This window comes from Aquarana catesbeiana, linkage group LG01 (assembly GCF_042186555.1).
Source record: "Aquarana catesbeiana isolate 2022-GZ linkage group LG01, ASM4218655v1, whole genome shotgun sequence".
Classification (NCBI taxonomy): Eukaryota; Metazoa; Chordata; class Amphibia; order Anura; family Ranidae; genus Aquarana; species Aquarana catesbeiana.
Genome location: NC_133324.1, coordinates 285,767,005 through 285,780,631, shown reverse-complemented (window position 1 = coordinate 285,780,631; position 13,627 = coordinate 285,767,005). Strand labels below are relative to the sequence as shown.

The window sequence follows — 13,627 nt, the reverse complement described above, 5'->3', positions numbered from 1 at the left end:
CAGACTTATTTTCTTGCTGAAGAACAAAGATTGCACAAATGTAATATTGTAAGCAGCAGGTGGGGGTGGGGTTAAAAAAAAAAATAAAAAAATCAATGCAACAACCAGGAGAAATGCCACTTCATCGACCAATTCTACAGTATATACGCAAAACGCTGCAACAGGAAGCATAAGATTTGAATTCATCATATGGAAAAACTATGCCCGATATTGTGTTGTACTGTTTAATCAACTGTTAATTTGCAACACGAACTCTATGCTAATCAAAGCAATCTAAATAGTAAGAAAAGAGCAAAAGCCAACTACACTCTATAGTTCTAGAGGAACATGCACAATAACAAACATCACAATCCAACAGAGGCAGAACAATCTAAATCTACAGGAGACATGGTTAAAAATCCCACATAGAAAACTTCATATCAGAATAAGCAGATCAAGGCTGCCAACCCAGGAGAACAGATTCCTAAGGGCTTGTCATAGCTCTAGCACCCACAAGTCAGTCAATACCTGTGGGATCTGCTGTCCTCCCATAGGGATGGAGCTTGGAGGCGTGTCAGATTCATTGGTGGGCGTGAACCGCGACCTTATTGTCATCCCACCTCGAGTCATAGATGCGGTGATCATCTTTGGAGGACAGAGGGACAACAGACAAAAGTAAAACAAGAAATGCAGTGCAAGTGGTGAAAGGGAAAGGTATGCATGCAAAAAAAAAAAAAAAAAAAAAAAGCCAAAAAAAGGGCAGGGAACCCGGGAACACCCTACAAACTAAAGAAGCATTCTACAGCACCCCAAGCATAGAACACTTCTAATAAGAGCTTGCAGATCACAGCAGAGTCAAAAGCAGAGACCCTGAGCATCCTCATATGTCTGCATTTTCTACTACTTGATGACAGCTTTTCTGTCAAACTATTTGACAAGCTTCAAAGTTACCTCAAAAACATTAAACATGAATTTCTCTATCACACATCACAGGACACAGAACAGCTCTATTAATCCTTACTCATTGGGTTATGCACCACCTGCAGGTAACTGGACACTGATGAAAAGACGGAGTCCTCTTTTACATAACCCCTCCCATACGGAAAGTACCTCCGTTTTTTTTTACCAGTGTCTGTGCAAAGAGATGTACAGCAGTGACCATCACCTTCAACGTTACCAGATTCTCAACAGTTCTCATTGGCCTGACTAAATCCTTTGACGCCGCGTCGCCTGTGGCATCTATGGCCCACCCAGCATTTGGGGCTGTACATGCACGGCAATGATGTCAGCGGGGTGGGTCAGCATGGCGGTGGCCAGATCGCTGGTGTGGGAGGACAACATTATGTGCACTGAAGGAAAGGCAGCAACAATTTACATGGGAGCAGCAGGAGCAGTGGGGCTTCTGAAAGAGGCAGGGCAGGTTTCCAACTCCAAGGACCTTGTTACAAATTCTAAGCTCACCCGTTTGGGTATGCTGGCGTGTTGTCTCCTTAGGTAACCAGAATACTGATGTTTGCACAGTATCCTCTGAGCCGACAGGGACAGCTGCTTAGCAAAGGTACCATTGTTCATATCAGCAGGTCATATGTCTTCTAAATTGCGAAGAGGAGGGAACACATTGGAGAAGGCCGACAGGTACCTTTGTCAGGTCAGGAAGACTCTAGACATAGCCCCCTGGTGTAACTTCCCCTGAGGGTCAGAGGGTCTCAAGTGGCTCAGAACCCTTTCCCATACAGGGTACTCGTCTGACTACTTCCAGAACACCTGCTTATGTAACTATGGAGGATTTGTTGTCTGCCTTAGCGGGTATACAGCGGCAACTTTTTGGGAGACTCCCTACAGTGGGTTGAGGTGAAATGAGAAACGGAGGCACTCTCCTTTTACTTCCCTTTCTTTTGGGTGTAGGAGGAAATGGTGGCTGACAAGCAAGACTCAGATGGTAAGGGGCCCTGAGGAGGGGGAAGGAGAAGACTCTTTATCGGGGGGGACTCTGCACCAAAAGAGCCCCAGGGTCAGAGTTCAACTCATACCCAGACAGCCTCTGAGTTTTCTCGCTGATATGTTCTGAAGTTGCCTTTTCCAGAGTCTTCAGCTCTGATGGTATTACCAATGGGGTAATGACGGCCACCACAGCATTCCCAGTCATTTCCTTTGCACACTCATCTCAAGGAAGTTGTGTAGGCCGATTGGGCTCACCCCAACAAGGTCTTCTCTTCAACAAAAATTTGCTCAGCTACACCCAATGAAGGAAGATATCTCCAAGATGTGGAGTAGGACCTCTGTGGATGCAGCAGGCTCGTATACCAATAAAAGCTTTAGTTGCCCAGTGGATGACGTTTCAGGCTTTAAAATGGATAAATCCAAAACACGCCTGGAGACTTTGATTTATCTCTTACTTTGGTGGGGGCTACGTTACAAACAGCAGTTGCAGCAACTGGAGTCTGTCAGAGCCTTAACTGCTTGCCGGACCAGCTGCTGCAGTTTTACTGCGGCAGAATGGCACGGCTGGGCAAAACGACGTTATGTTACGACGATTCACCTTTTGGCCACTAGGGGCGCGCGTGCCTGCAGCGTGTTCCCGGCGGGCGTGATGACCACCAGGCTCCCGCGATCGCTCATGACAGTTTGAGGACGGGGATCTGTGTGCGTAAACACAGATCCCGGTTCTTTCAGGGGAGAGGAGACAGATCGTGTTTTCATACTATGTATGAACACCGATCTCTCCCTCCTCCTAGACAGTCCTATCCCCACCCAGTTAGAAACACACATATGGAAGAAACACAGTTAACCCTTTGATCGTTCCCTAATGTTAACCCCCTTCCTGTCAGTGACATTTACACAGTAATCAGTGCATTTCTATAGCACTGATAATTGTCAAATGGTTTCAAAAATGTGTCAAGTGTCCGATGTGTCTGCCATAATGTCGCAGTCCCGATAAAAATCACAGATCACCGCCATTATTACTAGTAAAAAAAAATAATAAAAAAGCCATAAATCTATCCCCTATTCTGTAGACGCTATAACCTCTGCGCAAACCAATCAATATATGCTTATTACCAAAAATATGTAGAAGAATACATATTGGCTTAAACTGAGGAAAAAAATTGTTTTTTTATTAAAAAACGTGGGATATTTATTATAGCAAAAAGTAAAATAGTGTTTTTTTCAAGATTGTTGCTCTTATTTATAGCGCAAAAGATAAAAACCGCAGATGCGATCAAATACCACCAAAAGAAAGCTCCATTTGTGGGGAAAAAAGGACGTCAATATTGTTTGGGTACAGCGTCGCATGACCACGCAATGGTCAGTTAAAGCGACGCAGTGCCGAATCACAAAAAATGGCCTGGTCATTGAGCAGCCAAATCTTCCGGGGCCGAAGCAGTTAAAATAGAACCATAGGCAAAACATTTTCTTTATGGATAGAAGAAGAGAGGGTTATAACCCCTGTCAGTTTTTTAGGTTTTTTTTTTGCCATCCTTTTGGGGAGATTCACCTTTACTTCCTGTCTCGTAGCCAAAACAGTAAGTGAGAAGAAATCCCTGCAAATTAAAGGAATTGCCAGGTCACCAGAACTAGTGTCCCCATTGAAAGATTTTCCCTCTATTACTTTTCTGGGGATAACTGGGGCTTTTTTTTTACATTCACTTTCAATGATAATGGTAAACAGATCAAATAGAGTTACCCTAACGGGGCACAGACGGCAATGAAAACCTGACAGGTGTTCTAATCCTTCTCCACTCTATCCAAACTAAAAAAATCCTGCATTTCGTTATACTTTAAAGTAGGAGTAATAAATCTGTCCAGAGGGTTGGACATCGTGGGTAGCAAAGTCCAGTTACACAAGAGTTTGGCAGATTTCCCTTGGGCTCTTCATTTTGCTATGGATGACTTGAAGGATTCCATTCAGCAAATTTCACGCTTGAGACTCTAACCTACATACATTACATTCAGGATTTCCTGGCTAAAAGTGTTGGTCTGTAGAGTTGCCCTTCAAGAAGCTATTGGTAAGTTTTCCTTTCATGAGGAACTTTGCTTTGGGACAGATTTGGAAAAGTATAGCCAGAAGATTTGGGGAGGTAAAAGTTCACTTTTATTACTTCAGAAGTGTATGTGCACGACCCAGAGGGGAAATGTTCCTTCTAGTTCAACATCTGTTTCCACGAGGCAGTCCTTTCGTTGTTCTCAGGCGTTGACATCCAGAGCAAAACCTCAGGGCCACTTCTGCAAGAAGTCCTGGTCCTCCAAGCCAGCAAAACTGGACTCAGTCTCCCTCTCAGTGAAGGGGTGCCCTCACTCGTCTGGGTGGGGGGACGTTTGCAATTTTTTGTGAAAGTTTGGCAGGGGGAAGTAACCAATGAGTGGGTTTGTGATACAATTGCTTATGGTTACAGGCTGGAGTCTCAAAGTTCCCCCCCCCACACTTTATGCTTTCAAATGTATTTATGAATCTGCAAAAAAAAAAAAAGGTACTTTTGCAGACCCTTGAACATCTCCTATCTTAGGCTCAGTTCATATATATGCAAATTGGATACGAGCTGAACTGCATCCGATTCGCATGACGTGAAATAACATTGATTTTTATTCAATTGAAGTGGTTCACATATATGCAGTGCATCCACAGTGTGAAGTCCCGTGCATGTTCTGAGCACTGCGGTAGGGTTCAGGTCCGAATTTCAGATTCACTGAGTTCTATGGAAACGTTTCTGAATCACACGTGTTCAGTTGTGTTCTGGATTCAGTTCAGGATTTCAGCATGATTGTACCCCTACTACAAGAGTCCTGAGTAATCTTTCGGTATAAGGTACTAGGAGTCCACTAGAATGGCCTTTGCCTATCAATCTTCTGAAACTGTGGCTGGTCTGTCTGATATACTTGCACTGTTTAGATCAGCAGCAGTGGCTATCAGATAAGGTTTCAGTTGGACAATACCATGGCTGTGGCATATATAAATCATCAAGGGGGCGCCAGAAGCCAAGCAACCCAAAAGGAGGTGGACCTCATTTTGTTGTGGCAGAGATCCATGTTCCTGTTCTGACCACAGTTCACATCTCAGGAATGAAGAACTGGCAGGACATTCTTGTGAGTAAGGATTAATAGAGCTGCCTATGATGTATGATAAAAGAAAACTGCACTTTTGACTCACTTGTAAAATACATTTTTTGAAGTACACCACGGGACACAGAAGTCCCTCCCCTCTATGTTGGAATGTATAGCTTTGTTACAAAACTGAGGTACTTTCTCTAAAAAAGGGGTTATACAGGAGAGGACTTCCTGTCTTTTTCCAGCGCTCAATCACCTGTAGGTAGCATATAACCCTGTGAGTAAAGATAATAGAGCTGCTCTGTGTCCCGTGATGTACTTCTAGAAATTGATTTTACAGTTAAAGTCCAAAATACAGTTAGTACCCGACATGTAACAGCAGATAAATTTAGAGAAATTGTAGTCAACTTTTCTCGCTAAAAGAGTTAAAAGACAACTAAGGAATTATTTAACCTATCAAACACATTCCACTGCATGCCAATCTGCTGGCAATCCATACATTATAGGACTACACATGGCACATATAAGGACCAAGTGAAACAACATTTGAATTGAAAAAAAAAGTTGATGTCTAGGCCATGCAGGAGAAGCCAGCAAACACATGGACAGTTATGTCAGGCAAAATATTTAATGGCTAATATCCAAAATTCTAAATATATTGCTTCAGCATTGCTGAGGCTTTTGCCTGATTTGAAAAGAAAAAAAAAAGTCACATGTACAATGAATGGATGAAATCAAAGCAAGTGGGAGGATGACCTGATGAAAATGTGGAGGGATTTTGAGATCAGTCACAAAGAAAGATACTGTCACCTACTCCGTTATAACGATTTAGTCCACTATCAGCTGACAGACCAGCTTAATCCAAGCAAGTGTGGTTACAAAAAAAAAATAGATAACATTATTCATCTAACATGGTTAGGGCCTGTAACCCCTGTTAATGTATCAACCCTGAAAGTCCATCATCTATTACTTTATGAAGTACATGTGCAACGCATGTCCAAGCGGTTAGTTTGTTAGCCCAACCTGCATTGCTGTTTAGAATGATTTGAGCTATCCATAATGATCAGGACTGCAGAAGGCTTTTCTACAACCAGCAGGCGTATTACTGCACCCAACACCCAAAAACCAGCAGTGAAGGAGCAGTGCAAGTTAAATTAAACAAAATGTGAAATTATTTCAATCTTTTGCAATCAAATTTTTGCGAAAAAAAGGAAGTGGTACTTTACAGCATTTCCCAACAATCCAAAAGAAAGTCTCTGAGTTTCAGACTCAAAAACGATACAGGGTTATTAGAAACTGATGCGTTTCCAATGAAAAATAAGCATGTTGGGTAGATTAGGCATTTAAAGTCCAACTCCAAAAGTGTAAAAAAAGAAAAGAAAAAAAAACCTCTTGCAGTGAGCCACCCTCACCCTACACTGCACTGTACATTTGGAATGCTGCAGTGCGATCGCAGATGGTAGCAATGCTGGGGGGAGCTTGCTGGCATAAGGAATAACGTAAGAATTTGCACCTTAATCCTCTGCCCATAGACTAGACGAGTAGTTAATCCTTGCAGTGCTGAGTGTAGGGGGCCCACTGCAAGGTTGGACTTTAAAGTTTTCCTGGAGTTGGCCCTTAAAATGCACCTCAAACCAAAATGTTTTATCCTAGTTTGGATTGAACATGGAACTCTCTCCGGATTTTATTACGGTTTGTGAGATTTTCGTTTCTGACCTGAGACACAACAGGAAGAGAGAGGAGATCTCTGCAAAGAAAGGGAAATTCTCTGTCACTGGAAACAGTGTTCCCACTGGAAAAAAGTCCCCCTCTATTCCTATTACAGTGACAGCTCAAAATTTTGAATTTTATTTTTTCTGTCCCAGTGACAAGGCCATTGGAACAAAATGAGAAGATGAAGTGTCCCAGTAGGGACACAGACAGTAATATAAACCCTTTTACACTTCATTCAAAAGGAAAAAAAAATGTTTTTCAATCCACCAAGAATGATAAAGTATGAAATAATGATTTTTTTTAAAGGTGTCTTCTTTACTTGATAAACCCGCAATGCTGCTTCAAGTGGCTTTAAACTGCAACTAAAAATAAATTCCATGCAAAAACAAATTCACTTACCTGGCCCCCCGCTGCTGCCATATGAGCTTGAGCAGCTTGCTGCTGAGCGGCCTGCTGCTGCACCTGCTGTTGAACGGCTTGCTGTTGCTGAGCTTGCTTTTCTGCCTGCAGCTGGGCTTGCACTTGCTGTTGGGCTTGTTGAGCCTGTGCTTGATGCACCTGCCGAGCTTGTACCTGTTGAGGAGATAAATAGAGGTGACATCTGCTAAGCTTTTATCTACGGACAAGGAAAAACTTAAAGTGGAGTTCCACCCACTTTTACAACTCTTCAGCATCCCTCACTAAACTGTGCACTGTAAACAAATTGGATATTTTTTTTTCTCAGCACCTACTGTATATCTGCTGTATTAATTTTTCACTTCCTCCTCCCTGGCCGCGGCCCATCGCATCATTTCCTGTTTGCAATGCCTTCTGGGAAGGGGCGGCGACTTCCTCTGAAACTGCCGTTGCTATGGAAACCTGACCTGAAACCTATTACACTGCTTGTGCTGCACTGAGCATATGCGAGATCTGCAAGGATGAGATCCAGGAAGAAATACAGTCTGGCTTCAAATGCCCACACTTAAGCTGGTCTCGGCCTGCTGTAAGTTTATAAAATAACAAACTACTGCTAACAAACTAACAAAACAGACCTTAGATTACAGACTAACTTTACTAGTATACATTAAGCTTGTGTATTATAGGGGTATTTTTATTTAAAAAGTATCATTTCGGCCGGAACAGCACTTTAAGGGCATTTTCTGAAGCATGCCTGCACTAGAATGCTAAACACACGTTCAGAAGCTTTACCCTGTTCTGCCCAAAACCAGCAGAGTGTTTAGGCATAGTTTCTCAAAAACTTAGAAATCCACCCACACCATGGTATTGCCAAAAAACAATAAAAATTTGATTTCAAATTAATATTAGTATGTCAATTTAAAACAGTTTGATATTTATTTTTACTCTGTATTCCAGGTATTAAACATTAAGGTTGTTTTTATTTCTTTTATTTTAACCACATTCAGTAACCGAAACTGCAGTGTTTATCCCCATGACACATCACAGGAAGCACCTCCATGGCTAACAGAGGACAGAATTAAAATTAGACTTGGAAAACTTAACATTCATAAATCACCAGGACCAGATGGCTTGCACCCAAGGGTACTTAGGGAACTCAGTCAAGTAACTGCCAGACCATTGTTCCTAATTTTTACTGACAGTCTACGGACTGGAATGGCACCAGCTGATTGGAGAAAAGCCAATGTAGCACCAATAATTAAAAGGGCCCAAAATACATCCCTGGGAATTACAGACCAGTTAGCCCAACATCAATAGTATGTAAACTCTTGGAGGGGATGATAAGGGACTATATACAAGATTTTAGTAACGAGAACGGTATCATTAGCAGTAATCAGCATGGATTCATGAAGGCTCTTTCTTGCCAAACCAATTTATTAACCTTCTATGAGGAGGTGAGTTGCCAAATAGATAAAGGAAGGCCCGTAGACTTGGTGTATCTGGATTTTGCAAAAGCATTTGACACAGTTCCCCATAAACGTTTACTGTACAAAATAAGGTCCATTGGCGTGGACCACAAGGCGAGTACATGGATTGAAAACTGGCTACAGGGGCAAGTTCAGAGGGTGGTGATAAATGGAGAGCACTCGGAATGGTCAGGGGTGGGTAGTGGGGTCCCCCAGGGTTCTGTGCTAGGACCAATCCGGTTTAATTTGTTCATAAACGACCTGGAGGATGGGGTAAACAGTTAAATCTCTGTATTTGCAGACGATACTGATAACTTCTCCGCAGGATGTGGAAACCTTGCAAAAAGATCTGAACAAATTAATGGGACGGGCAACTACATGGCAAATGAGGTTCAATGTAGAAAAATGTAAAAATAGGATTTTTATAACAGCTTACCTGTAAAATCCTTTTCTTGGAGTACATCATGAGACACAGAGCCTTAAGTAATTATGTAATGGGTTATAGCCTACCGTCAGGTGTTGACAATGGTAAACCCTAATTAAGGAAGTTTACTCCCCTATATAACCCCTCCTCCTTCCAGGAGCACATCAGTTTTTGTAGCAAAGCAATATACTTGTATCCCAAAAATGAGGAGAGGGACCCCTGTGTCCCATGATATACTCCAAGAAAAGGATTTTACAGGGATGCTGTTATAAATATCCTATTTTCTTTATTGTACATCATGGCACACAGCCTTAAGTAATTACTTAATGGGACGTCCCATAGCAATGCCACATGAGAGGTGGGAGAAAACAACCCGCAGGGTATATCCAGACTTGAGGATTTTTACTGCTGCTTGCAGCACACGGCGCCCGAAGGAGATATCCTCATACCTCCTTACATCCATCAGATAAAATTTTGTGAATGTATGCACTGAAGACCAAGTTGCGGCCTTACAGATCTGAGCCATGGAGGCCTGATGATGCACTGCCCAAGAAACATTAACCTACCTGGTAGAATGCTCCTTAACTTATCCCTTAAATCATAAGTTTGAATTATCAGTTGCCGAATCCACTTACCAACAGTGGATTTCGACGCTGCCTGTTCCTTCTTAGGACCCTCCGGCAGAATAAATAAGACATCAGTCTTACGAATCTGAGCAGTTTTCTTTAAACAGATTTTCACTGCTCTCACCACATTAAGACAATGTAGTGACTTTTCTTCCCTGGAACATAGTTTTGGAAAAAATGATGGCAGGACAATATCCTGGTTCAGGGGAAAATCTGAATTTACTTTTGGCAAAAAGCATGGACGAGGGCGTAAAACCACACTGTCCTCATGAAAAATCAAATATGGTTCTTTACAAGAAAGAGCAGCCAATTCTGAAACCCTCCTTGCTGAGGCTATAACCACCAAAAATACCAACTTCCTTGTCAGAAGGACTAGGGGAATCTGTTGCATTGGTTCAAAAGGCTGTTTTTGTAACACAGACAAAAGTTTAAGTCCCAAGGGTTCAAGGGAGGTTTGAAGGGTGGATTAAGCCGCATCACCCCTTGTATAAAGCCCCAGGCTAAAGAATGAGCAGCAAGTGGTCTTTGAAATAAGACCGATAAAGCTGAGACTTGGCCTTTAATAGTACTTAAAGGCCAATTTCATTTCTACCACTAATTGTAGAAAGGCAAGAATTCTGCCTATGATATATCTCCGAGGGTGCCAACCCTTGGATTCACACCAGGAAACGTAAGCCTTGCAGACTCTATAATATATTGCTCTGGAAGCTGGCTTCCTAGCATTAATCAGGGTAGAGATAACTGCCCTGGAAAGCCCACATTTCTTTAGAATGTGGGTTTCAATAGCCAAGCCTTTAAATTTAGAGATCGTAAGGAAGGATGGAATATCGGTCCCTGAGAGATCAGATCTGGCTGTAGTGGGAGGGACCATGGACCCTCCACTGCCATCTTTACGATTTCTGTGTACCATGACCTTCTGGTGCTACCAGAATTGTCGGCTTTCTTTCCAGCTTGATCCTACAAAGAAGTCGAGGCAGCAACTGAATAGGGGGGAATGCATAGATCAGTGAAAACTGATCCCATGGGGTCACTAACGCATCCGTTGCGAACAGATCCCTTGTTCTGGCCACAAAGTTGACCAACTTCGTATTGAACCTGGATGCTAGAAGATCCATGTCCGGAGTCCCCCATCTTTGACAAACAGCCCGAAATATGTCGGGGTGAAGAGAGCATTCTCCTGGGAATAACTGCTGGTGACTGAAGTAGTCCGCCTGCCAATTCTCTACTCCCGGAATGAAGATTGCAGAAAGGCATGGAACATTCCTTTATGCCCAAGTTAGAATATGGTTCACCTCTCTCTGACTTTTGGTGCCCCTTTGGTGATTGATATAGGCCACAGCTGTGGCATTGTCAGATTGAATCCTGACAGGACAATCCCGTAACCTGAAAGTCCAGGCCTTTAGAGCCAGGCGTACTGCCCGAATCTCTAGGATATTGATGGGCAAGACTCTTTCGGTTTTTGACCACTGTCCCTGGACAGTTGTCTTTTCTAATACTGGTCTCCCCAGCCTGAGAGGCTGGTATCCATGATTACCACTTTCAAGATGACTGGTCTGAAGGATTTTCCTTTCAGCAGATTCTGGGTTAATAACCACCAACTGAGGCTTTGGGCCACCCGCATTGGCAAGTGTAAAGCTTGAATTGTTTTGTTCCAAGCAGACAGGATACTGTTTTGCAACAGTCTTGAATGGAACTCGGCGTAGGCAACTGCTTCGAATGAAGCTACCATGGTTCCTAGCAACCTCATACAGAGGCGAATGGAGGGATCGCCATTTGACCTGACCCTCCGCACCAGTTCTCTTATGGTGTTGATTTTTGCCTGAGGCAAGAATACCCTTTCCTGGGCTGTATCTATGATCAGACCCTAAGTACTCCAGCTTTGTTAGCGGTATTAAGGAAGATTTCTCTAGGTTGAGAATCCAACGCAAACTTTTCAGATAGTTGGTTGTAGCGCGTACACTGTGCTCTCAAACAAGTCACTGATTGATCTATAAGTAATAGATAGTCTAGGTACGCTACGATTGTTATGCCCTGTGCCCTTAACATGGCTAGAGGTGGGGCAAACACCTTGGTGAACACCTGAGGTGCTGTGGATAGCCCAAAGGGCAGGGCTACAAATTGAAAATGCTGCTGTTCTAACTCGAACCGCAGAAACTTTTGATGAGCAGGAAATATAGGGACATTCAGATATGCATCCCTGATGTCGATTTATGCCAGAAGTTCTCTTCCTAGAAGGATAGAAACTACCGACCTGATTGTCTCCATGCGAAAGGAGCGGATCTTCAGGAATTGATTTAGCTTTCTTAGATCTAGAATGGGTCTGACATCAACACTTGGCTTTAGTACCATAAAAAGGTTTGAATAAAATCCCAGACCTTGCTCTTTTGTGGGTATCTGTATGATCACCCCTTGAGATATTAAATTGGTCTAGTGCCTGAAACAGAGACTGTTTTTTTTCGCTGGATCTTTGGGAACGCTTGACCTCAAGAAGCGAGACGGTGGAAAGTCCCGGAATTCCAGCTTGTACCCCAGCGTTACCGTGGAAATGACACATCTGTCCTGAATTTCCTTTTTCCTGACTTCTGAAAACTGCAGAAGTCTTCCCCCCACCTTGGTGAGGGGGGTTGCCTCTTCATGATGAGGCTTTAAGATTCCGTTTTGCAGATTTCCTACCCCAGGGCTTCTTTCGAGCCTGGGTCTGACCCCGAGTCCTTCCTCTAGAGTCTGAAGGCGGAGGCCGTCGCCACTGCCTAGAGGCGGAAGCCCCTGGCGCAGGGGGAAGAGTTCGTTTAAATGCAGAGCGTTTATATTTTCTTTTGACTGGTAAACAGGTACTTTTCCCAGCAGAAATTGTTTTAATATATATATCCAAGTCTTCTCCAAATAGTCGCTCCCCATGAAAAGGGAACCCAGTTAGGAGGTTTTTACATGGTGTTTCAGCTGACCAATTTCTCAACCAACACGATTCTGCGCATATGTACAAGCATAAGTGTGAGGCGGGATGCCTGGTGAATAGTCTTTGATGGCATCTATGACAAAACATAATGCCTTAGGGTAGTTCAGCCAAATCTTGAGCTTGTTGTGTAGGAAGCTCTCTAAGGGCCTGTTTGAATTGGTCCTTTAGGGATTGGCAGACGCCTATCGCGGTGACTGCGGGCTGGGTGACGGCACCCGCTATGAAAAAAAAAGCAGACTTTAGAAGGGATTCCAACTTATTATCTGTTGGATCTTTAAGCATCTGTGCATTGACGACAGGACAAGTTAAGTTATTATTCACACTGGAAATCGCAGCGTCAATTGCTGGTACTTTCCATTTTTTGGAGAATTTCTCCTCCAGAGGATAGAGAATTGAGAACCACTTAGGAGGGAGAAAATGTTTATCCGGTTTATCCCATTCTGAAAAAATAAGCTGTTCAAGTAATGCGTGCGCAGGAAACGCATGCAAAGGATGGGAAGGTTTTAAGGAACCTAAGGAAGAGGCCACGTTTTCATGAGACTCTTTTAGAGGCAGCATGAAAAAGGAACGAACCATCTCTGCAAGTTTGTATCAGCAATTTTTCAGATTGAGATGCTGAAAAAGGTTCATCTACCGTTGTTTCCTCAGTAGAATAATCATCGGTAAGCTCTTTTTGATTGATTGAGGGTAGAACCTCATTGTGTGCCCACTGTTCCCCTTGTAAAGCTGAAGCAGGGGAGGGGGACCTAGTACGTTCTCTATCCATTTTAATGGAGGATGTGATTAAAACCGCTAGTCTTTCTTCAGTCACGTATGCAGGTGCTGAGATGTGAGAGGCAGCTGCACCAACAATTTGCTCTAATGGCTCACCCTGAGTTGCCATGATTGGTAATTCAGGCGAGGAAGACAGCATGGAAATACAGCTTGAAATCCCAAAGCCTGGGGGTGAAACCTTTACTCTTTTGGCTTTTGTGGCATCTTTTTTGGCAGGCATAGTCCTAAGTACAAAAACAGAGGTGCTATACAC

At 43.1% G+C, this 13,627-nt stretch overlaps 1 protein-coding gene across 3 annotated transcripts in view; it reads right to left on the bottom strand.

Annotated features, from left to right (window-relative positions):
• Nucleotides 1-13,627, bottom strand: part of MED15 (mediator complex subunit 15) — a 106,227-nt gene that overhangs the window by 38,864 nt on the left and 53,736 nt on the right. For 2 of the 3 annotated variants that reach the window (XM_073629213.1, XM_073629212.1), the window contains exons 8-9: nt 7,132-7,305; nt 508-624 (exon numbers count right to left, since the gene is read on the bottom strand). In XM_073629213.1, the coding sequence (XP_073485314.1) occupies nt 508-624; nt 7,132-7,305 (291 nt within the window). The remainder of the gene's footprint in view (nt 1-507; nt 625-7,131; nt 7,306-13,627) is intronic. The other variant, XM_073629214.1, reaches the window with a different exon arrangement.